This window comes from Globicephala melas, chromosome X, assembly GCF_963455315.2.
Source record: "Globicephala melas chromosome X, mGloMel1.2, whole genome shotgun sequence".
Classification (NCBI taxonomy): domain Eukaryota; kingdom Metazoa; phylum Chordata; class Mammalia; order Artiodactyla; family Delphinidae; genus Globicephala; species Globicephala melas.
The window spans coordinates 110,962,037-110,986,495 of record NC_083335.1 but is presented as its reverse complement, the minus strand read 5'-3'; the positions used below and the strand labels follow the sequence as shown (position 1 = coordinate 110,986,495).

At 40.4% G+C, this 24,459-nt stretch overlaps 1 protein-coding gene across 4 annotated transcripts in view; it reads left to right on the top strand.

Moving 5' to 3' along the window:
- The window catches only part of CDKL5 (cyclin dependent kinase like 5), a 182,716-nt gene extending 164,262 nt beyond the window's left edge, over positions 1–18,454 (top strand). For 3 of the 4 annotated variants that reach the window (XM_030843708.2, XM_030843709.2, XM_060292850.1), the window contains 5 exons: positions 3,454–3,577; positions 10,350–10,449; positions 14,295–14,417; positions 15,577–15,696; positions 18,062–18,454. In XM_030843708.2, the coding sequence (XP_030699568.1) occupies positions 3,454–3,577; positions 10,350–10,449; positions 14,295–14,417; positions 15,577–15,696; positions 18,062–18,448 (854 nt within the window). In that variant the 3' untranslated portion in view covers positions 18,449–18,454. The remainder of the gene's footprint in view (positions 1–3,453; positions 3,578–10,349; positions 10,450–14,294; positions 14,418–15,576; positions 15,697–18,061) is intronic. The other variant, XM_070044733.1, reaches the window with a different exon arrangement.
- The last annotated feature ends 6,005 nt before the right edge of the window (positions 18,455–24,459 follow it).

The window sequence follows — 24,459 nt, the reverse complement described above, 5'->3', positions numbered from 1 at the left end:
AAGGTCACCATCAAAACGGTCCCTGGAATGATCCTTCTGAAGCTGTGTTCTGACCACACCACTCATTCATTCGATTAAGTCATAACATATATATTTTTAAATTTATTTATTTTTGGCTGCGTCAGGTCTTAGTTGTGGCACGCGGGATCTTTCTTTGTGGCACGCAGGCTCTTCACTGTGGCACGGGGGCTTCTCTCTAGTTGTTGCGCGCAGGCTCCAGAGCGCGTGGACTCTGTAGTTGCAGCGCGCAGGCTTAGTTGCCCTGCGGCATGTGGGATCTTAGCTCCCCGACCAGGAATTGAACCTGCGTCCCCTGCATTGGAAGGCGGATTCTTAACCACTGGACCACCAGGGAAGTCCCAAGTCTTAAAATATTTATCGATGTCACTTGTATGTCTGACACTTCTAATTTAGAACATCAGTGAACAAAACAGCCAAAGGTCTCGACCCTCACAGAGTTCACATTCTCATGAGGAGAGAGCAACACTAAATGTAATAATTACATAGAGCAGTAAAAGATAATAAATGCTACAGGGAAAAAAATACAGCAGAACAATCCATTGCCTCCACCCCAGCCCCAGTCCTCTATCTCTCATCTGCTGAGAGTCCTCTGGCGACTTCCCATTGGCATCAGGACAAAATCTGAGTTCCCTAAGATGGCATTCTAGACTTTCTCTGCCCTGGCCCTTGCTATCCTCTCCAGCTCCTCCTCCTCCACTCTGGTGCCCAGCCTGTGGGACTCACACAGGCCGTGCCCTCCTCTGACCTGAATGCAGTACTCCCCCCGCTTGGACAACTTGTTTCTGTCCCTTTTGAGATTCTGCTTTGAGGTCCTCTGCAGTGTGATGGCTTCCCTGCCCACCTAGGTGAAGTGAAGTGTTCCCTCTTTTGTTCCGCCCATGGCCCTCTGTCTCTAACATGACACACACCACATGGTACTGATTCTTTGTTTGCATTTCTCTCTCACAAGGTTACAAGGCCCTTTACCTTTTCCTCTTTTACCGTCATTGACTAGCACACTGCCTGGCAATTTCATAAATATTTGTTGATTGGATGAAAGAAAATCTTCAAGTGTACTTGCATGACCTTAAAAATGTGCTTTTGGGCTTCCCTGGTGGTGCAGTGGTTGAGAGTCCGCCTACTGATGCAGGGGACATGGGTTCACGCCCCGGCCCGGGAAGATCCCACATACCGCGGAGTGGCTGGGCCCGTGAGCCATGGCCGCTGAGCCTGCGCGTCCGGAGCCTGTGCTCCGAAACGGGAGAGACCACGACAGTGAGAGGCCCGCATACCATAAAAAAAAACAAAAACAAAAAACAAAAAATGTGCTTTGATGTTTGACACCTGTAACAGATGTTTCAGTGGCTGAATGGATTTAGGACAGATTGAGAGAGAAAGGTATCACCTTTAAGGAGCTATGTAGTAATAGAGTGGGAGCCCCCAGGAATCCTCAGACCCTAGTGGTGAGACTGGCAGTAAGCCCACTCAGTAAGCCTCCTGAGTCCGTGAGGCTCAGCTTCTCAAAGCCTCCTTCAAAGGTCACCACGACCTTCTACAGTTGCCACATCCACACTGCCCACCTTCTCATTATTCTGTTGATCTGGGAGGACAGCTGGAAAGGGCAGGAACTGGGGGGTAACACGGACAACTGCTTGGTCATTTTAACTAGGAACCTGAGTTAAATAAATGCATACAAGTGTTATGCAGGACATAATGTATATTGAATGATTAGGCTACTCTGTTCCCTCCTAGCCCAACCTTTGAGAAAAGTATAAGGCATTGAATATGCCTTTTGATGCATTTATTATTCTTTTTTTCTGATGCCATGGGTACTTTAGAACCTTATGGGACTAAAATTTTAATTCATATTAAAGTTAATTAAACATGGGACTTCCCTGGTGGCGCAGTGGTTAAGAATCCGCCTGCCAGTGCAGGGGACACAGGTTCAAGCCCTGGTCCACGAAGATCCCACATGCCGTGGAGCAACTAAGCCCGTGCACCGCAACTACTGGCCTGCGCCCTAGAGCCCATGAGTCACAACTACTGAGCCCGTGCACCACAACTACTGAAGCCCGCGCGCTCTAGGGCCTGCGTGCCGCAGCCACTGAGCCCACGTGCCTAGAGCCCATGCTCCACAGCAAGAGAAGCCACCCAATGAGAAGCCCTTGCACCGCAATGAAGAGTAGCCCCCATTCACCACAATAGAGAAAGCCCACGTGCAGCAACGAAGACCCAACACAGCCAAAAATAAATAAAATTTTTTTTTTAAGTTAATTAAACAAAATATTGTAGTGTACATATAAGCAAGTCTTCTCTCACTGTAAGTTTTACGTGCAAAGTGGATCATACATGTTTTATTTCTATAGATGTCTGGAGAGTATACTTTAATATTAAAATGTTAACTAAGTTTTCAATTAATTAATTAGTCCTTGACTTCTAGAAACACGGTTTTATTTTGATTGCAAGTGAATTAACTAGGTTACTATCAGCAAAGCCCCTCATAATCGACTTCACTGTTTGGCAGGAAGAACATTTTTATTTTAGAAAGTCCAGAAATAGAAGGAAAAGATTTAACTAGGTGAAACATTTGGAGACATCGCTTGTTTCAATCATGCTACTAAATCTAACTGGATAAAGATTTAGTGGTATCATTGAAACGACAGATTTTTTAGTATATTTCCCATTTTCAGTCCTGCTGGCCAAGAGTCAAGTAGTATGGTGTCATTTGTCTTTATATACAGCCTGTATATTCCTTTTGTGATGAAATTTGCAATATATTTTCATTTATGACCAAGCTTAGAAATTGATAGAAAAAGATAATACCCACCCTCCTCCCAAAGAAAAGCAGAAAAGTATTTACTCACATACATTGTGGTTTGTCTTTTTGTTTATTCCTGGATTGAAAACTTAGAGAAAAATAGTATTTTTGTAAAAATAACCAAATTTCTTTGGAATTGAGTTTTAAAAAATATAAAATTGATGCCACCTCCCAAGTGGCAAGGGTTAAACTGTAGTTTGTGTATTCCAGTACACATACTGTTAAGAATCACTTCACACTAAGAATAGATTTTACGTAGTTGGGCCTATGATGTAAGAAAGCCTCAACTTAAAAGAATGTCAAAACAGGGAGATGGGGATCATATTCATACTTTTAAGTCTCCTACGATGTTCTCCAGTTTATCAGCTGATACATCAATTTATGCCTTGAATATATATTGCCTGGTGTTAATTGACCCTTGCAAGTTACTGTCATAGGCAGTTGGAGGTGGGGGGAATGCTCCCTGGAATGCCTCCAGCCTCAGAAAACATACGAGTTATATGAAGGGCAAATAAGGATTTTGACTTATCTTTTTGTTAGTTTATTTTGTTTGTGTGAGAGAAAGTGCAATAGAACAACATGAGAACTGCTTTAACCAAAAGAGTATATCAGTGGCTTACTTTTTCTTCATTCAGTGCCATCTCCACGTCCAGATAATTCTTTCCATGAAAATAATGTGTCAACCAGAGTCTCTTCCCTACCGTCAGAAAGCAGTTCTGGAACTAATCACTCAAAAAGACAACCAGCATTTGATCCATGGTGGGTATTTTAGCTTGTTTTTACTCTTCTTTTTTCTAATTGTAGATTTTAGATTTCATAGAAATTCTGGATAAAACTTTTTAGCGTTCTTTCCCCTGCTAGGCCTTTCTTTCTAAAGAGAGATTGTTTAATAAGGGAAATGTGATTTGTCATTATTTGTAATAGTTTCTTTCATGTTCACCATTTATATTAAATACGATGTAAAAGAAAGAAAGTATCCTGGGTCAGTACATACCTCATAAGTCTTCCATCGCCTTCTTCTGACATGATTGATGTCCTTTGCTGTCTTCTCCACTTGTTGCTGTTGAATCATGTAGGAGACACTTTGCTTAGCTCTTTGTGTGCACTGTCTCACTCAGTACTCACAATCAGCCTTTGAAGTAGGGGTGCCTTCCACTCTCCAGATGAGGAAACTGCAGCTTAGAAAAGGTAAGGAGCCTGCCTGGTGCTGAACAGCCAGAAACAGGGAGGAGGGAGCCGGGATCTAGACCTAGATGCATTCTGACTCTGAAGCTCATGTCCTGTACTTCTGTGCCGCCTGACTTTCATTCAGGGTGAAAAGAGAGAAATAGGGGAACAACCCTTCATGCTACCACAAAAATGTACTGGTAGTCAGAGGATAAAATGATGTGCCAGTTTTGCTTATCCTTTAATCTTTGTGTCATGTGTAATAAAAATTTAAGGAGAGAATTATAACATACATCAAGTCTCATTAGCAGATCTTGTCTTAGGGGTAGGACTATTTTTTTAATAATGTAGACTTTATATTCTCAGCTCCCCAGAAAGACTTCCCAGAATCTAGATGTGAGGGGTGTTTAAGTATTTCAAACAGCTGCTAAGCTCCCCACCAAGAGAATAAAATGGTGCCTCATTGTAACTCACTGAATTGAGAACGAGACCAATCTGTCAGATTCCATCTCTGCTGTTTACTGCCAGAATTCACACAATTTGGACCCTGTTGGCAGGGTTATATCAAGGTTTCAGTGTTACCATGCCCTATGCGGAAAATAACTTACTTATTTTTACAATAATAAAAACGGTTTTCTTAAAGCTATAAATACTTTTTCTTTTGTAAGCATACTTTATATCTATCGCCTTATTTATAAAATGAGAGTTTTAACATTAATGACTCAGAGGTTAGACCCTGGAAATAGGATATCTTGACTAGTGTCACCTTTTGGCCATGTGACCTTCAGTTCTCTGCCCCTCAGTTTCCTTGTCTGTAAAATGGGCTAAGAATAGCACCTCCCTCATTGGGTAAATATGATCGTTAAATGAAGTCAAACATCAAAAGCATCTAGAGCAGTGCCTGGCACCGTTGTGACTTGTTAACGTTAGCAGCCGTGGTTTTTGCCATTAATGTTCTCTAACTTCAGTATGACTTGCCAGGTGTCTCGTCTCCACTTACTTTGCTGATGAACTTCAGTGCATTCTTCCAACGTGTAACAGTAGACAAGATCTATACATTAACCTGAGAGCACAGGTACAACTTCTTTAAGTTAACGGCGTTGAGAGTTTTCAAGTGTGGTTTTGACAAGCCGTGAGAATAGTGTCTAAGTTGTGAGAACACAGAAGTTCAGATGGAATTGTTTTTCGTCTTGGTCATTGCATGATGAAGTGGTGATGGTTTAAAAGTGCGTCGATTGCATGTTAACGTAGTCCTATGAAAATTAGGTAGGTCAGATCAAAACTAAATCCAAATGTGGGATTAACAGTCTTAACAGCATATTGAAAAAGAAAAACAAAACAACTTAACAGCATATTGTTTCTGTCTTTTTGATAATCAGTTTAAGTAGAGCTTGTTTAGACCTGGATATGTGTAGAAACCTAACAACAATTGTTTTAAAAAAGAGGCACAGTTGGGATGCTGAACTTTAGATAAGTCTTCATCAAGTCATCTTTACTCTGATACTGCTGTTATGAGGCTTGAGAGAATTCCAGAATTGCCAGGGATGAATTGGCTATATTCTTTTGTTCCTACTACCCCTCATGATAATGCTGCTATGATAGTTCTCCACGCATCATATCTAACTTAGTCTAAGTCATCCATTAAGCTTGACTTGTCTTGGATTTTTTTCTTGAACAGTATCTCTCATTGGTTCACCATATTTATATTTGAGAGAAATGCCTTTTGATAACTGTTACAAAAACATGAACAAACCATGGTGACATAGTGAATTGCTGTTCCTAAATTATCACTTACCTAAGAGCAGTCTGTTTCTCCTTGTTAGTAGTACTTCCATTTCTTTGGAGAAGAGGATATTTGTACAGTGTCCACATTTCTTGCAATAGAAAAATCAAGCTACTATGTCATACTTTAAAGTGATAAATGGATAGTGTAGTATAATACACAGAGCTGTTATTCTGGCCATCTCAGCTGTCCAGAATCCAGTTAAGAACTGGGAGATAAGCCAAAATATTTCAGAACAACAAAAATAGGGTTAATGCAGTCAGATTGATCATCTTTACTAACGGGAAAACACCTCCACCCTCCCTGTGAGCCTGTTTATTCTTCTTTTATGCACAGTTCTAGCAGTTGGCACTGAGGTTGTCAGGCAAGAAATAATCCCAGGTAACAGTACAGTGTGCAGAGGGAGAAGGATTCTAAACAATAGCTGTAAAGAGAAGAGAGGTATTTTTGCTTTTTCTCAGGCCCCAGTGGGAAAATCATTTCTAGCTGTATGGTCTTATACATAGCAGAGATATCCATGTAGAGTATATATCTTTAAAATAGGCTGCTCTTACTTTCCATAAAAAGACAAAGTGTTTAGAAAGACTGCTGTCAAAATTGGGTTAAAAATTGACACTTAAATAGTAAACCAAATTAATTAGAAATCCCAGTCGTTGAAATAAGTGAAGAATTGCTGTCACTCGCACAATCCCAGGCTTTCTCTTCTTGTAAAGTTATGAAGACATTGGTATCCATTATTGCTTGTCCTGATAACTCGCAGAATTATTCCTGTAGAATTAGTCACTGACTTCCTACTCTCAGACATTAGCCGACCCACCCTAGTCACACTGGCAGGGCGGGAGGGTGGCAGGACAAGTGTCACAGAGTAAGCATCTCTCCTCTTCTGCGCGCCTTCATGCTGCTGCTTTTGGGGAGATTATGCTGGCACTTCCTGGCCCTCCGTCAAACCTGTGGGTCTCTTGCCTTGAGTCTGTGAGCAGCCTGAGGTCACACTCCTTGTTTTAGTTTTTCTCTGTATCTCCAACACTTAACACAGATCCTGATGCATACACAGTACTCTGTAAGTGTTGGTTGGCTTTGATTCAGTCAGTTTTAATTCCTTCCTTTTTTTAGGTGAGTCTTTTGAATTCTCTTTCCTCTTAACCCCTTATGGAAGTAGTAGCTGTTGTGGTAGATACTGTTTGAGTCCCATGACTGTTCAGGAAGGAGACTGTTATTGTTAACTGCTCCCTCCACCCACGCACACACACACACTCCTCCCCCATCATCCTCGCTGCCCACCCCACCCTCCACTGTGCCAAGTGACTAGCTGGGTGGTCCTTCTGAAAGCTCCTGTCCCTGTGATTTATGTGATCACCCACTTGCCCTTCTCTTGTGCTGCTCCTCTTGAACCCATCTGTTGCCTGTACAGTTAGCTCAGCACACAACTGTTGACCGTACCAGGTAGAATCAATAACAGGGTCCAGAATTCACAAATGAGATTAAGTAGTGCGGCGACTCTTACCCTTTGGGTGCACTGCTGGTTATAGATGTTCAAGTCTTTTCATTCATTTGTACAGCACACAGCTTTTTAGGTGCCTGTGTTCCAGGCAGCTTCTCTCCATCCCTAAGTGTCTCTCACAGGCTTTTCCTCTTATGTTTTTCTGTTAATTCTCTGTATGTGTATGATTCAATGTAGCTTTTCCCTTTCTGTCTCCCTCTCTCTCCCCGACTGGCACTCTTTCTTTCTCTTTGACTTCCTTTTGTGTCTTTTGTGATGCATGCATACTCACACCTTACACCTAGCTTTCATCCTCTAGTCCAAGGGTAATTTATTTTCTTTTTGCTTTGGCCCCTGCAATCTTTTCCCACCTGGATCTTGGCCCTACCGCCTCTCTGCAGCTCCAGTTTGAGGATGTTTTCCTCATCATTCCCCTTTCCCCCGGGCTCTAGTTTATCCAGTTCCTCTGAAGAGACCCTGCGGGAGTCTTTGATTCATCCTCTGTGTTTTGGGGAGACAAGGAACTGCAAACACCGGTCTTTTTGTCCTGCTGCTTCTTCTCTTTCAGTACCCTTCCCCCACCCCCCCATCCTCTCACTTTCATTTTATTGGACAGACTCTTCTTCCTACCCAAATCCTGCTCCTCCTAGGACTAGTGTCTCAAGCCTTCACTTCCTCTCATGCCAATGTTAACATTCTTATAGTAACGCCCATTCCCATCCTGAGATTGTGGTCATGATGAATGTGTCCCCCTTAAAGATTTCCTGGGTTGGCAGAAAGCACTTTAACTACTGACCCTCAGCAGACCTTTGAGATTTTGTTAGACTTTAATTCTGATTAGCAAAAACTTCTACCCATTAATCTGAGTACTCTGTTGTGCTTCTAGGTTATGTGCAGACCCCATTATGGAAGGGCATAAGCTATATCATAAGCATATAATTCTTTAACTTCTGGAAGTTACAGAACATTAGGAATAGTATTGCTGGTTGGACTAGATGCTCTCTAAGGTTACTTTCAATTCTAAGAGTGGTGCTTTTGTGATTCCAGCAAACTACTTACACTGTTCTGCTGTGTTCCGTAGAACCCTCACATAACTGAATGCTGTGGCCTGGAATTTAGTTTAGGGCAGTCTGTCTTTAGGCCCCATCCAAGGGTTTCATCTCCTTAATCTCAACAGTACTTGTCATAAGAAACTTTGACCGAATAGGCCCAGTCTGTCATTAGGATGAGAGTGCTTTTTCCAGCACTACAACACTGAGTTTAAAGAATCTTTAACTTTTCACTATTCCATTCTCACTCATTCCATCATGTCTGAAGCTTTTTAGCTTTCAAAATTTTATATGCATCATTCTGAGTCCCAGTGCTAATTATTTTATTGGTTGTGTTGTATTACAAAACTTTAACTTCAGAACTTGGAACTCTCTCAGTGAGGTTTAAAATTGCAGGTCCTAATGAGTTTCAAGAACACTTGAGCCTACAGTACATGTTTTTCCTTCTTTGGTATTCCCATTAACTTTTAGGCCAAACACTTGAGAAGAAATGACCATGGCTCCTTCAAACAGTCATGGTGTTTACTTCTTGTTTTTTGTGTGTTTGTCTCTCTCTCTCTCTAAATTGTTTCCCTTGTGGTCTTTGATCATGAGTTCGTGGCTTTTCAAATGAATTTTGTGTGGTTTGTAAAACCTTTTTATTATATCTGCAGTACATGTTTGTTGTTTGAAATTAAAAAGAAGTAACAACAAATCACCAATAATCCTACTACCCAGAAATGATAACTATTAAGATTTTTAAAAATTTTCTTCCTGCTTTTTAAAAAACGTGTGTATATATACACATATATGCCTTTTTTAAAAAATACAGTTGGGCTCATATTATGTAGAAAGTTTTGAATCCTGATGTTTTCACTTCATATTGTAGTTGGAATATTCCTTCATATTAGTGAAAAATCTGTGAAGATGTGATTTTTAAAAATAGCTTCATGGTGTTTTCTATCATGTGGATCTGTAATGGTTTGTATAGATGTTTTCTGCCTTCACAGAGGTTTAATCAAGTAAAGGATGCTGGTTTGCTCATGTTTTTTTTAGATGTTCTGGTAACTTTACTGTTCAGTACTCTAAAACCATAAATATGAATGAATTCTGTCACCGTTAATGTTTCTACTCTTGATTTTGGGGAATAGCTAATAGAAGGAATTCAGTCATTTGAGAAAATGGTTTTCCACAGTCATCTAGATGTTCAAATTCAAAATAGGGCCCGTGGAATGTGCCTTTTTCGAGAATGACACCATTCCAGTTGTTTTTTAAAGACCGTAAATTAATTTAAGTAATATAGGGCCTCTGTTAACATACAAGTAGTCACCTTCTTGGGGCTGAGGTGTCTTGTTTGCTCTCTTTTAATATCTCCTATTTGTATTAAAATACCTGGTGGTGTCAGTGGTATGAAGCTTAATGTCGTTATTTTCAGTTAGAAGCTTTTTTTTCAGAAGAGTGCTTTGTATTAAAGCATTCATCCTGTCTCCATTTTTTCATACCTTATCTATTTTTTATTTAGTTTTAATAAATATATATAAGATTTTTATAAAGGGATTTTCCAGTTTCAGGCAATTTTTACTTTTATTTGTAAGGTTTATGTAGCAGTATTGATTTTTTTTTTTTTTTAATGTTCAGTACCTTGGCAAGCCACTAATAATGAACTTGTTAAGCTGGTTTTTAAAAGGTAAATAGAAAAACGAAGATACTGAAAATGTTTCTGTTTCTCTCAGAGGGTTACAGAAAAGCCATCCTTCAAAGCGTGTGCTTTTCAGACTCTCTAATTCTGAGGTTTTCAACAGCATGAAAATGGTCCTGCGGCATAGATACAGATCATTTGTAATAATGCTCAAATTGCTCGTTCAAGTGAGCCTTTGCCAAAAGGCTAATCATTAACCATGGTTGATGAGATTCAGTTCCTTCTGTGGTTTTTAGAGGCTCTTTACCTATGTGCTTGATTCTTCATGGCTATTTGAACCTGGTGTCATGCATTTTTAGTCTTCATTATGTTTGTCATATAATGGCAGGAGAATGATTGAAAGATCAATATGATAAAAATGTCTTCCCATTTAGGAAAAGTCCTGAAAACATTAGTCATTCTGAACAACTCAAGGAAAAGGAAAAACAAGGTTTTTTCAGGTCAATGAAAAAGAAAAAGAAGAAATCTCAAACAGTAAGTAGATGGCCAGTTTCTATTTACAGTGGCATCCGTATGAGTCTGCATTAGTCTGTGGGTACTTTACACTTTGTATGTGACAAAGTGAATTATTTTCTTATTGAGACTTAACATGCATATACTGTATATGTTTCTCTCTCAAATTCTATACAACTATCCTCCTCTCACAGAGCCTTTTCTAGGTTCAACAGAATCTCCAGGAATAGAAGAAATTTAATTTGGATGAAAGAGAATGCTTTAACCCTTTCTCAATAAACATCTTATCCATGTGGGTTTATATTCATGTAAAAACTATGAAGCTGCAGGATTTATTTCTCTCTGAGGGTTAAAGATACATGAAAATTTAGGAAATGGTTTTGGTTTGTGTTTAAATCTTAAAATTCTTAACTAACCATCGTTCATTGTTCTCCGCTGGCTGGTTATCTGATTCCCATGTTGACAAGTGCATTTCTGGGCTGCCTAGTCACAGACAGGTCATAGTATTTGACATTTCAGGGCTTGCTTTAGTAGGACATGTTTATATTGTGATTGAACTGTGAAATGGAGTGAGTCTCATTTCCTGAGAGCCCTCCACCTGAACCAAGGGCTGGGTGCATGGAACTGTGCAGGTCACATCACTGAACGAACCAGGCAAGGATTCTGCTGGTTAGTGACGTGAGAACACGTGGGGAAGCCAGGCCTCCAGGCCAGCAGGAACGTCTTCACCCACACAAGGCGTTCTTCCTCCTTTGCTTTATGACACGTTTGAGACTAGACAAGGTTGAGTCAGCCATTTTAAATTATTTTCTTTCTAGTTTTACTTCATACGTGATTGACTCTCGTTTATTTAAAAAGGAAAAAGGCATAATCAAAATGACCTACCCAGATGGACTTCATTGATTTCATCTCTTAAGATGAATAGATTAGACTCAGTTTTTCTGAGGTCTGTTCCGTTACGAAAAGTCTAGGATTATGACTCAATGGTGAGTAAAGATGAGATAGATGATAGTAAAAAGGAATATAATATTTGAAGTAAGGATTTAATAAAGGCCTTCCTCGATTACCTTTCTAGATTACTCTTTACTTGCTTGTTTGTTAAATTTATGATGTCACTATAATATAAATATGAGCTCATTACAGAAAAATTGAGAAAAAAAATGATCATTTCTAATCTCACCACCCTATCACAACTAGTATTAGGATTTTGGTATATTTCCTCCTAGCTTTTTGGCCTGTGCATATGTTTATGGAAAGAAGGTGGTTTTTTAGTTTGTTTTAAATAATAGTAGTCATTCTAGTATAATTTTGTATTCTGGCTTTTTAATAGTATTTCTGTCACACATACACACAATATGTACGTTACTACACAGATTTTATTATCTTCATTTTAATGGCTGCATAATATTCCTGAAATGTTTATTTAGAAAAAAAGCAAAACCTGCCTATATGGCTAACTGAAACTCACTTAAAGTAGAAGGTCCAGTCAAGATGTCACTTAGTTGCATATTAACTACATATGTTATTTAGACCAGATGAACAAAATAGACCTGATTTGAAGTAGAGAAGTTTAAAATATGTAAAGTGCTATTAAAACTTATATCATCATCTGTGGAACATATTTATCCATCATGAACATTAAACTTAGACTACCTCCTCCTAACCACTGTTATTTTTATTTCGAGTTTGTTTTTGTTCTTAACCTCAGGCCCATAGCCATTGTGGGGTGATTAAGTGGAAGAAAATAGCAAGGACACAGGAATTGAAGGTGTTTTTGTGTGTAGATTTAGCTTTTGATATCTGCCTTAGACCCACGTTAAACCTGCGGCTCACCATGGCATGAGTCAAGTATGTACATGTTGACTGACTATTATTCAAGATCTGGTTCAAATTTTAGATGTTTAAATAGTGTAGAGTAGGGTAAATAGGAAATTTACTATTCTCTAACATACTCTCCACTTGAACTTACTTTTTTTAGGGTTTCATACTTTTCTTTTTTGATATGTAAAGCAACTGCAAAATATCTCTGCACAGGTCACAATGACTTAAGCCTTCCAAACCAAAAGTTGTTTATACCCTCTGCATTTTTTTTAATTAAAAGAGGAAAAAAAATGTTTAAAGGACTTTGATATCTAGAGTAAGATTTCCAAAAAGCACTCAGCATAGTACTTCCTGGCAGACCTCAGGCTCCCAGGCTTGACATTGTGTTAACTCTGCCTCCTTCACATGAGCATTGGAACAGAATTAAATTTAACTTTTCTTCACTCTCTAGAACTCAGCAAAAGGAAACTAGGTAAATGAACTTTGAAAGATTTAAAGCATTGTGGCCTTTGCATAAGATTCAACAAAATGGTAGTCTGATACCCAGTGCACAGAGAGTAGCCTCTGTGGGTCCTAAATCTAGTTTAACCCCTTTACTTTGCTAACTGCCCAGGCAAGTTGTGACCTGCCCAAAGTTGCACAATCAGTTGGGAGAACGGGAGGTGGGTTCTCCTGAATAGTAGGCCTAGCTCAGTCCCTGCCAGGGGCCCAGCGGTACAGAGCGCCGCCGGCTACTTGTCTTTTTTTTTTTTAATTGAAGTATAATTGATTTACAATATTATATTTGTTTCAGGTGTACAGCATAACGATTCAGTATTTTTGCAGTTTACACTCAAAAGTTATTATAAGATAATGGCTAGAATTCCCTGTGCTATACATTATATCCTTGTTGCTTCTCTATTTTATTTTATTTATTATTTTTTTTATTGGAGTATAGTTGATTTACAATGTTGTGTCACTTTTTGCTGTACAGCAAAGTGAATCAGTTATACATATACGTGTCTGAGGGCTTTCTTGTGGCCTCCTTAGACATGCAAGTTAAACTCTTCCTGGATCCCTGTCTTGGGAGCAGGAAACCTTATGGGCTATTTTACTCGAATGTCTTCATACACACCAATAAAAGATGATCTGAACACCTTCATATACATTCTGGTTCTCTGACAATTGAAATATCCAAAACAGGGAAAAGTCGTGCCAGAAAATCATTCTGTATTGTAAAGATGCCTGCTTTGACTCAAGCAAATCTGGAAGCCTCCTTGGGAAATCTGGCTTCAGTTCCACATTCAGACAGTTACATAAGCCCTCAGAGCATATGGTGACTTTGCCAACTTGGTAATTTTACCCTAGTTAGTATCTCAACTGGTAATCATGCTTCAGTTTAAGGATTGAACTTTCTGTTTCTTCACTTTTGTGGCGCATTCTGAATTGTGCCAGCTATTTTCCATGGGGTGAATACTTCTCACAGTGTAGAACCAGGCTTCTTCCTCAACGGTAGAATCCTGCAATATTGATATATTCCTCTTCCAAGTGATGTTTTCTGGTTCAAGAGTTGACCACGTTCAGAAAGGTTTGCGGTGTCTTTTTCTTTTTTCCTAATAGACCGGCAGATTACATGGTAGATTATTTAGTTGCTTAAGACCTCTGGCAATTAGGAAAAGATTGAAGCTCATCAGTAGCCCTTTAAACATAATTCTTTGTAGCAGTCCTATTTCTGATAATAAATAAATAAATCCTTAAATGTTTTGTAAGCTTAATGTGAATATATGTGTGTAGGTCTCTAGAGACATTCCTGCTATAGGTATTGAGCCTGTCCAAATGTTCTTTATATACACAGAAGTTTCTACATGTCTTGAATTTACATTATTGGCATCTTCATGTCCAGGTGAGAAATGAAACAGAACCTCTCAAGATGCACACACAGCACAGAGATTCTTTCAGTGACTGTTAATATTTAACAATTTGAGAGCATCCAAGGGCTAGGAGTTTCGATAAGAACACCTTCTTTTTTTCCTTGGCAATTAGTTTATTTGTATCTTATATTGCAGACAGATTCCACCAACGGGGAGAATCCAAGCATCAAGAAATCCCTCTTTCCTCTTTTTAATTCAAAGAATCATTTAAAGCATAGTTCTTCTTTGAAAAAGCTTCCTGTAGTCACTCCACCCATGGTACCCATTTTTACGTATGGTAGCCCTGAAAACTGCTCCAGTAAACTTGTTTTACTGATGACAACAGCATGTCTTTTATTTTCATGGGGTCATATTCTCTTTGTGCTAGTTAAGTACCTGAGCCAGTTCCATAAATTCACTGAGATACAAATTCTTCGACACTCTGGATTTCCTGAATCAGTTAAGGAGGTTGAAGCATAAAAGGCTATTAAACAAACAAACTAGTGAAAGGCTAGTTTGGGTTGTCTGATTAGCCAGTTGTTGGCAGACAGTATTCATAAAATCCCTTATTTCCTGTAAAGAATTTGATTAACATTTACAATTAACAAATGTCTTTTGGTTTGGCTCACAAAGTTTGTTAACACTTGGTTGGCAGTTTGTCTCTTTGAAACCAAGTGAAATTGACCAAATTGGGTGAGCTTGCAGGCTCCATGAAAAAACAGCTTCTGTTAGTTGGTGATTTGCTCTTTCCTTGCCTGGCTCTAGCTTTTGCTGGTCACTTAGTTGAAGGCCAGGGCTTTTGCACTCTCCTCTGTCCACCAGAATCGGCGAGTGGACCAATTGCATTCGTCTGGAATTTGTGGCACAAATTTCTAGCACTTACATAGTGCATAATGCTAGACCCAGATTTACTGGGTAGTGTCTTGGGAATATGATTCAAACCATACTTTCTCACTTTGCTATCCTTAAAAGCCTGCTAGACTTCTTTGGCACCACCAAACACAGTGTATGGATCATTTTCCCAGCAGGAACAAATTTTTGTTTTATTGAACTGGTTCATAACCTAACTGCAATATGGAATGAGGATACGGCAGCAATTCCTGGTACAGCTCAATTTAACTGCTCTCTCTTACAGCGACTAAAACTAACAGCATGGGAATGCTTTAAGGGTTGAGGTTTAACAAAGCTGCATGACATCTGCCAATTTTTCCTAATGCAGGGAAAATTATTAAGAGGGCAGCAGACTTTAACTAGCATCACTTGCATTGTGAACATTGGGAGAGTTGTGATTTCTTTTTTTATTGAGTCTTCTTTGGAGGGGAGGGGGGTGAGTTTTGGTTTGGTTTGATTTGCTTTCGTTCTCCTCTTGCGTGTGGTTGCATATCCTATTTAGGCTTACTGGTGTGATTATTGAATCCTTGTCCATATTCTGCTCTAGGTGCCCAATTCTGACGGCCCTGATCTTCTGACATTACAGAAAGCCATTCACTCTGCTAGCACCCCAAGCAGCAGACCAAAGGAGTGGCGTCCTGAGAAGATCTCTGATCTACAGACCCAAGTGAGTGGTGCCTGCATCACTCCTAGACTCTCAGACTCTGCAGTGACCGGTCTCTCCTGAAGAGAGGACAGGGTTGAGAAATTTAGCCTCTCAATGTTACAGCAAGGCTGAGAGTCTGCCCAGAATATACCCTCAGAAATAGCCAGATGCATCTTGGTAGTCCGGATGAATGGAGGAAAAAAGCGAGGTTCTATTAGTCTTCACCTGCGGGTAGGGGGAGGACAATTAAGGGGAATAAATAAGATACGGTTCCAGTCCACAAAAACTCTGCAGCCTAGGAGAGAGAGAAAATTCACAAATGACCATAATTCGTGGTAAAAGTGAAGCGTACCGTAAAATGTAGGGGAGGGTAAGAGAAGGTAGTGCGAAGATTAAGCGTTCGTTAAAGGTGGTAGCCTACAAACTGCGCCTTGAAAGACAGATATAGTAAGCTTTCTGAAAGACTGTTTAAGCTTCTGAAATCCGTACTAGTTTTGATAGAAAACCGGCAAACATTCGCATTAGGAACTGCATATTAGAAAGTATGTATAGTCACGTTTCTCTGCCATAATGGGGGAATAAGCAGAATCCGAATCCATAAATTTTTCAGGTAACTGAGGTCTTATCTCCTTGAAGCAACCTGTTTTGATGGAAATTTTTAAATATTGTATCTTTTCAGCATCCCATAATGAGCATAGTAACATAATCTAACTTGTTTTTGATTATATTCAATATTTTATAAATCTCTTAGTCCTCTGTACTGAAATTTCTCTCAACCCTCATGAGCTTTTGAGGCTGTAGGGTTACTTGTGCCTATAAATGACCATGGATTTCTGTGATTCGGAGGAGTAGGTTCTATTTTATAGGTTTATTGTTTACTCTCTTTAATTATAAGCTGTTACTTAGAGCTGCTGAGAAGAGCTCCCTAAATTTCAACTGTATTTGCCCAGCCATTTATATTTTCTGCTTCTAACATAATATTGGCTGGAGGGGCGAAGACAGTGTAGAGAACCAGATATCCCAGTTATTGGACGTGTACCCGAACTAAAAGCACAAGGCTGTGAGTGAGAGGGCCTGATGTTCTATTCCTCATTTATTAAAAAAAAAAAGAGAGAGAGAGAAAGAGAGAGAGAGAGAGAGAAAGTACAGAGTTTTAGAACCTTCTTTTAGAACCACTTCTTTTGCCGAGAAGCTCTTTTCAGGTAACTTTATATCTCCATCTGAACTATTGTGATTGTTCAATAGTTACATGTGGTCAGGGCTGTAAAAATCACCAGAAATGACCATGGAGGATGCTTCCCCAGGAGCGATTTCTACTCGAGTCAGTGCTCAAGCAGTAGCCCCTGGATTTCAATGCCCTGTGCCTCCGACTCTTTAGTATTTCTTGAGATTATCAACATTTTACTTTGCTGAGCCCTTAAAAGCCTTGAGACCCTTGAGGATTGGCAGCCGGAGGTGCCTCAGGCTGGGGCTTCGGCCCACGTGCCGGGGTGCGCGGTGAGGGCCTTGAATGTCAGGGTGCTTTCCCATGCCTCTTCTGACGGTGACCCCATCAAGCCTGATAAAGAGGAAAGGGGTGTGAGTCAACTTTGGCCAGTGAGGAGCCTGTGGGGCAGATGGCTTCTGGGACCCTCCCTCCTGTTTTGAAGTCCCCCCCACAGTGCAGCACCCCATGAGGCGAAGGCTCCCTATGAGTGAATTGTGTTTTAGAGTCTCTAGGGCTTTTGCTTATTTCTGTGTGCTTTGCATTTTTAGTGCCCAAACTTTACCTCCCCCTCAAAACAGTAAAACACCAAAAAAATGATAAAGTGCAGAAAGGGAACACTGGGATTTTGCAATGCCAAGGGAAAGGGAAAATCAGGGAGATAAGAACAGAAGGGGGTACACAATTTTTAGCCGAGTATGTTGCTACCTATTGAAACATTACATTTTTTCAGTTACTTTTGCCGCTAGACATGGTGGAGTGGCTGAATTTTAGCAGGTGAAATCTAAGTGGCAGCTTTATGCAGTTGTTGGGAAGGAAGTCTTCTCGAAAGGGAGAAGCACATCCCTTCTTTTGCTTCTTTCTGATGGTTGGCGCATGAGACCTCCCCCCTCCCCCCCATAAAGATGGGATGCAGCCAGATAGAAGGTGCCTAAGCCTTTGATCAGTCACCATACCAGCTCTAGATTTCTTCTACGTTTCTAGGCTTTTTCATTAAAGAAAAATAACTCCAATCTTGCCTGAAAAAGAACAAAAGAACAGATAAGGCTGGACTGGCCCGTCCTCCCCCACACCCGCCCTCCCTGGCTCCACACGGTCATCTCAGGTCTGTGCTCCTTTTCCTCCCAGCTTTCAAGTCTACTCTAAATTAAATCCTACATGCACCCTCATCTTTTCTTTCAGAGCCAGCCATTAAAATCACTGCGCAAGCTGTTACATCTCTCTTCAGCCTCAAATCACCCGGCTTCCTCAGACCCCCGCTTCCAGCCCTTAACAACTCAACAAGCCAAAAATTCCTTCTCAGAAATTCGGATTCACCCACTGAGCCAGGCCTCTGGTGGGAGCAGTAACATCCGGCAGGAGCCAACACCAAAGGGCAGGCCGGCCCTCCAGCTGCCAGGTCAGATGGACCCTGGTTGGCACGTGTCGTCTGTGACCCGGAGTGCCACAGAGGGGCCTTCCTACTCTGAACAGCTGGGTGCCAAGAGTGGGCCAAACGGGCACCCTTATAACAGAACAAATAGGTCCCGAATGCCAAATCTGAATGATTTAAAAGAGACAGCCTTGTAATGTGTGCTGGAGTGGGGGTGGGGGGGAAAGGGACAATCCGGTTAGGAGGGGAGGGGCGGGGTGGGGCGGGTGGAGAATGGGCGGGGCTGGGGTGGTAAGCCAGTATTTTCAGCTTTATCAAGGTGTGTGCAATATTGTATGTGTGGAGCCAGCTGGCTCCTCACGGCCACAAATGCTAGTCAGGGATCTTAGAGCCACAGGAGTTCCTTAGGGATCACCAGTCCCCACGAGTCTTGTGTGAGAGTGGATAGTGTGCAGCTGAGGAAGAAGACACTTTTGCCAGGTTCTCCCCCTTAGGTTCCAGCTCTAGTGCAATCGCCGTTGAACTTGGGAAAGCCAGGATGTGTTTTGGCACTGCAAGGGATAGAAAAATATGTGTTGACCGATGTCCTTACCACAGATTTTTTTCCGCCTAGACTAAATGTGGGGTTTATTGTAATCCAAGAGTATCCCTTTGAAGGGTTAGCAGATGAACTAACTGTATGTCTTAAATTGTTTTCTAAACTTCCATATTTGATAGGGTTTGTAACATTTATTTATAATTAATTAATATTGTACTGTTATAATCATACCTTTTCTGTTAAACGTAAAGTTATTTTGAGCTGTTTGGAACATTGTGAAGCAGTGGGACAGCTACAGTAGTTTCTATAAAAACTAAACAGTAACGTTTATATATTGCATCAGGAGTATTTTATTCTATATATAAATATATATATGGTAAATATCTGTCTGTTTTATAAATATAATCATTTAAAGAAAGTATCGTTATGACACTATCTGCCATATTTTTATACATTTGTGATATGAAGTGAGTATTATACTTCTAATCAAGGGAGTTGAATTGTGGCTGCTCGTGACTGTAACCGTAGGAACCTTGCTAAACTTTCAGGCGACAGCGGCAGCTTGTAGACACGATCCTTGGTAGCAGACGAGATGCAGCATCTCCTTCTGAACCCACAGGGAAAGAAAGTTGGCTAGGCCAGTGAGAACTCCAGCAGGCCTGTTCCGTCCTCACACGGTTGGCTCCTCTTCGTGTCCAGGGACGTTCCTTGCACCTGAGGGGAGAACAGATCCAGGGTTACTCATGGGGTCTTTGTAGAGAGAATGTGCTCTTCTACTTAGCATTAGCGTAGGGCATAGACCAAAGATTTGCCAGTGAACATTCCTAGTTGCGAGGTTGTAAAAGGTATCTGCAGATCTTGCAAACCAGCTCTATGCTCCTGAATCCTGTGCACTGTACTGGAGACTCTTGGCTGGTAGCGTGTGAGATACATGTGTGGCATTTCTATTTCTAAATGCTTCTTTTGTTATCGCTCTTTCCAATATATTTAAAAGGCTCCTGAGGCAATTCCAGATGTAGAGAAAATTGCTGTACTCATCTTCCTGAGACGGTCCATTTGTAACAAGTTTATCATGCACATCAATAAACACACATACGCACACACACGTGGCCAGAACAGGACTTACCTTTCCCTCATTTGATCTCCTTCAACTCCCAGGTTATTCCCAAGTATCATCAAGGCCTTTGGCCAACAAGGGTCATAGCCCCGCGTTTCTGGGCCATCCTTGACAGAAATCACCTCAATACCATCATCCGTCAAGAGTATTAGATTTTCGGAAGTAGTCTCTTAGCAATAATATTTTTAAAGGTCCCCTCCCACCCCTCAAAGAGGTAGCTTCTCGGTATTTATTACTTGTCCCAGGACTGTGAGAGTATCAGCCCCTGAATCAAGTTGGCTATAATTGAAATCTGCTGAGTTACTGTTCCCCTCCCCCAACATTTTAAGAATCATAGCTCTGATGATTATGAAGATTATAAAGAAAAAGGTCTTAGTTTCTTTGAAGCTTAAATTGTGTGCATATTGCATTTTTATATAACTACTATAATGATGTGTATTGATTATATATAGAGGTCATTTTAAGGTGCTTTTAATTTAATTTTAATAAGTGTAATAGGCACTAAAATAAAACTCAACTAGGTACTATCATTGAAACAATTTGATTCAAACCAATAGTTTGCATGCTCTTCGGTTCTTTTTATATCTTACTGCTTTCACCAGTTCAGTGCTGTCTGAGTAGCTCTGAATTCTGGCTTTTTCCAGGCAGCTGCCCAGTTATATAGTGATGTGGACCCTTAGCAATTTTTGCCTGGATACTAATGACTCTAAAAGGGTGTGTAACTCTTCTTTTTTAAACTCAACCTGTACCTTGTATTCCCCCTTGCAAACCAGAAACTCCATTTTTTTCCTCTGGAAAGACTTCTCACTGTGCTGTGCGCTTAGGAACTGCGCAGTCACATTGCCATGCTGTGGCATTTGAGGCTCGTCGTCACCTAGGGGCTGGTTTCCCATGTTTTCATCCTTGCTAACATTGGGATCTTAGATATTTGCAGAACATTTATATTCGTGATGGTTCTTCAAAGAAGGGCTAGAATAATTGCCTTCTACCTAGAGCAAAGTAAACCTAACTGATGAAGAGTCAATACATACTTTTCGTACATTCCCAGATTTGAGCCAGAAAATATCTGCAATGTTTTCAACTAGTGTTTTTGACGTAGCTCTTTTATCCTCTTCTCAGCTTTTGTCCATTCTGACTTTCATTGACCTCAGTAAGCTGTAAATGATCTACAATTCGCATTTCTAGCATGCATATTTCTCTTCCTGGTCACATGGTAAAGTTTTCTCTCAAATCTAATGGGCCCTCTTTTAGCTCTGAACTTATTTTCCTCTGGTTGATGAATTATTGGCCTCACAAAGATTGCCATCTGTGATAAGATTAAGGACTTGACTTAAGGTCACAAAAGTCTGCATTTTCTTTAGGAAGGGAAGTTTATGACATCCATGTTCTATCATCTGCCCTAACTTCCTAAAGGATAAAAAGGTTGAATGAAGGCTTATGAATTGCTTTGTTTATGGAAGTATCGCTGATCTTGTGAAAAGAAACTCTGCTTTACTGTTTTTCTACTTTTGCTTTACCGCCGTCCTCATTATTCTTCTCAGAAGTTCTGAATGAACTTTTACTAAACCTTGTTTGGTTTCAGTCAGAGGTTTAGCCTCTCTAGAGCCCAAGACAAAAAGTGCTCCATGCTGAGGGGCTCAAGTGAGTTATCTACAGCAGGATTCTCGACCAGGGCCAATTTTGCCTCCTGGGGACATTTGGCAATGGCAGGAGACATGTTTGGTTGTCACAACTGGGGGTGGTGGTGTGCTACTGGGATCTAGTAGGTAGAGGCCAATGTTGCTGCTAAACATCTTGCATGCCCAGGACCGCCCCCACCAGACAAAGAATCATTCAGCCCCAAATGTCAGTAGTGCCGAGGCTGAGAAACCCTGCTCTACCATATTCCAAGCCCACCTGTCTGCAGAGCTTGGCCCCGCGCTAGTTCTCTGCAGGCTTCAAAACTGCAGGTACGAATTCTTTAGCGTTGCATTCTCTTAAAGAGTCTTCTACCACCTTTCTTGAATCCCTGGAATCCTACTGTCTGTTTTCATTATCTTGGACCTGCTAAAAGGTACATCCTTTGGGAGGGGACCAGAGTCACTTTATAGGTGTTTGAGAACTTAAATTCTAGGTCAGCATCCTTAGAAAATCTTTCATAGAGCCATGAAGCTTATATTTAGAAGCAAGCAGCAGCCTGGCAGATTGGCATGATTTTTACCAACTGCTCAAAGGCATCCGTGGCTTTTAGCTGTCTCTCCCAAAAGAAAATGTGTTTGTTTTTAATTTAAGTCATTTAATAACTCTTTACAAATATTGGCGTATGACCGATTAGAAGCAAAAAACTCTTAATTGGTGGTCATGATGTGGCTGTTATAGGAGTATTTGTGCCGTGTGCTTTGGTTAAATCTGTTTTAAAATGTACTTTAAGATTCACCATTTGCAGTTGTACTTTAATTCTAAGCTCAGAGCCATGCTGGGTAGTTTCCAGTCGCATCATGTATTATAAAGTATGCTGTGGTTGTAGAGTTAGACAGTTTAGCATATTTCTAACCTGAAAATTAGTGGGCTTTGCTACGAAATGCTACCCCATTTTTCCTTCCCAGCACCTCTTAGTTAACATCATAGTACCCTCACTCCTTAAACTAGTTTTTAGAGTAAATAAGGAAAAAAGCCATTTATTTTCTTCTAGCTAAGTATTGAGAATGACTCATAAGTGTACAACTGTTTTTTAAGGCCAAGAGGATTACTTTTCAAGTATGTAGAAGGCTCTGTCCATTTCTGTTCACCTAGGTCCTGGTGGGGACTCAACCTTTAGCAAGGGCAATGGCTCATTGCGACTTATTCCTAGAGCTTAGCTGGGACTCAGAAATCTGCATAATCTCTCCTGGTCAGAACATATTTTCTGGAGAGCAGTGCTTTTATATCTAGAAGTTTGTTAGCTCCTGCATTATAGTCAGATATTGAGCTCCGTGCGAGCACTAAGATCCACAGACTCATACTTTTGTGAACTGGGAATGTGGTATGATACACTGAACCAAGTCAGAAAATATTGAAATATTTCCTTGCCTCCTTCAATTCATCACTAATAAAGTGTGTAGGCAGAGAAAACTTATTTGCAGTTAAAAAAAATGGTTTCTTTAAAAGGGGCTGCAGAAACAACAGTACAAATGTCATAAGTGTCCTGTTGCTAATCCGCAGGGCCAGGATCTCACAAGAAGGCTCTCTTAGAGACTTAAAGGGCCAACTTGCAAAATAAAAACTTGTAAGTGGCTCTGATTTCTTCCTTCTGCATCTTGACCAGCTGAGATATAGAATATAATAACTTGAGGTCTGATTCAGCTGGGTAAAAAATTCTGTATTAGAAACCATGAGTAAATGCAAGAAAGTGAATCTGTGACAGGATGAGTCCCTTGTCTTTCTGTATACACACAATGTGGTAGAAGTACAGTGGCTAGGAAACTATGGGCCTGCTGCCCTATTCTATTCTATTTCTTCTTTTTTAATCGAATGTACTATAAAATGTCATAGACTTTTGTGCCAAGTCAGTTACTATGTGAATATTCATTTCCCATAGTGCTTTGTTAATACATCAGTGTTAGGCCTGGTCCTGACTCCACCTTTCTCCACTCCAGGCACTGACCCACCTTTCTGTGTATCTCCTATAGGCTATTAAATATGATCACAACCTGCCTTGTACTTCCATTCATTAACTGTTTACTCCCAAGTTTGAGGGAAGTTTGTCTTTTGTTTTGCCAGAAAAAAATTTGTAATAGTCTACACGTTGGATTTCTAGGGCCAGAGAACTGTGGCAGTGAAACTGGTATCTCTTCTAAGGCCCTTCATTACCCAAAAGGTTAAGCTCTCTGAACCCCATTTGATCCTTGGGTTGTATTTTGATCTTCCTTTGGAATCTTAAAAATCGGTCTCCATGTTGTATGCAGATTAGAAGTTGCCTTGTTCACTACTCTTCCAGCGCATAGTATCAGGGAGAAAGAGGCCTTATCTGTTCCTCCATCCCCTCCGTTTTGACAGACTGCAAAGAATTCCTCAGGACTTCCTTTGGTTTGGGATTTTACTTTCCCAAAAGCCTGATCTGATTCATTTCAGGCATAGACAAGCTTGTCCTAGTGCTCTGCTTCAGGGCTAATCAGACAAAACCCAGGAATAGAAAAGGTAGATGCCTTGACTTTTGTCCCTGTTGGGGGATTAAAGTGTTTATCGCCAGAGTTGTCAAAAGCTCCAGTTACAACGCATTCAGTTTCAAGGGAAAAAAAAATGATGCTTTTCCTTCTGGAGAACTTTTAAGTTCTCCACAGCAGCTTAGATTTTCCAAAATGGAAAGTAAAGCTTGTATAAAATCTGTTTTCACTAGAGATATACAGTCGATTATAGTCACCTCAGTCCATTTCCCTCTCCTTGTTTCCTCCTTGGTCACTGATTGAGTCAGGCTGGAGGGGTAATGCTGTGATTGTAAGAAGTAAATTCTCACGTGAACGTGGACTGATTAACAGAAACAAACCAAACAAAATAGTTGCCCCTAATTCCTATCTCCAAGAATTGCTTTGTGCCAT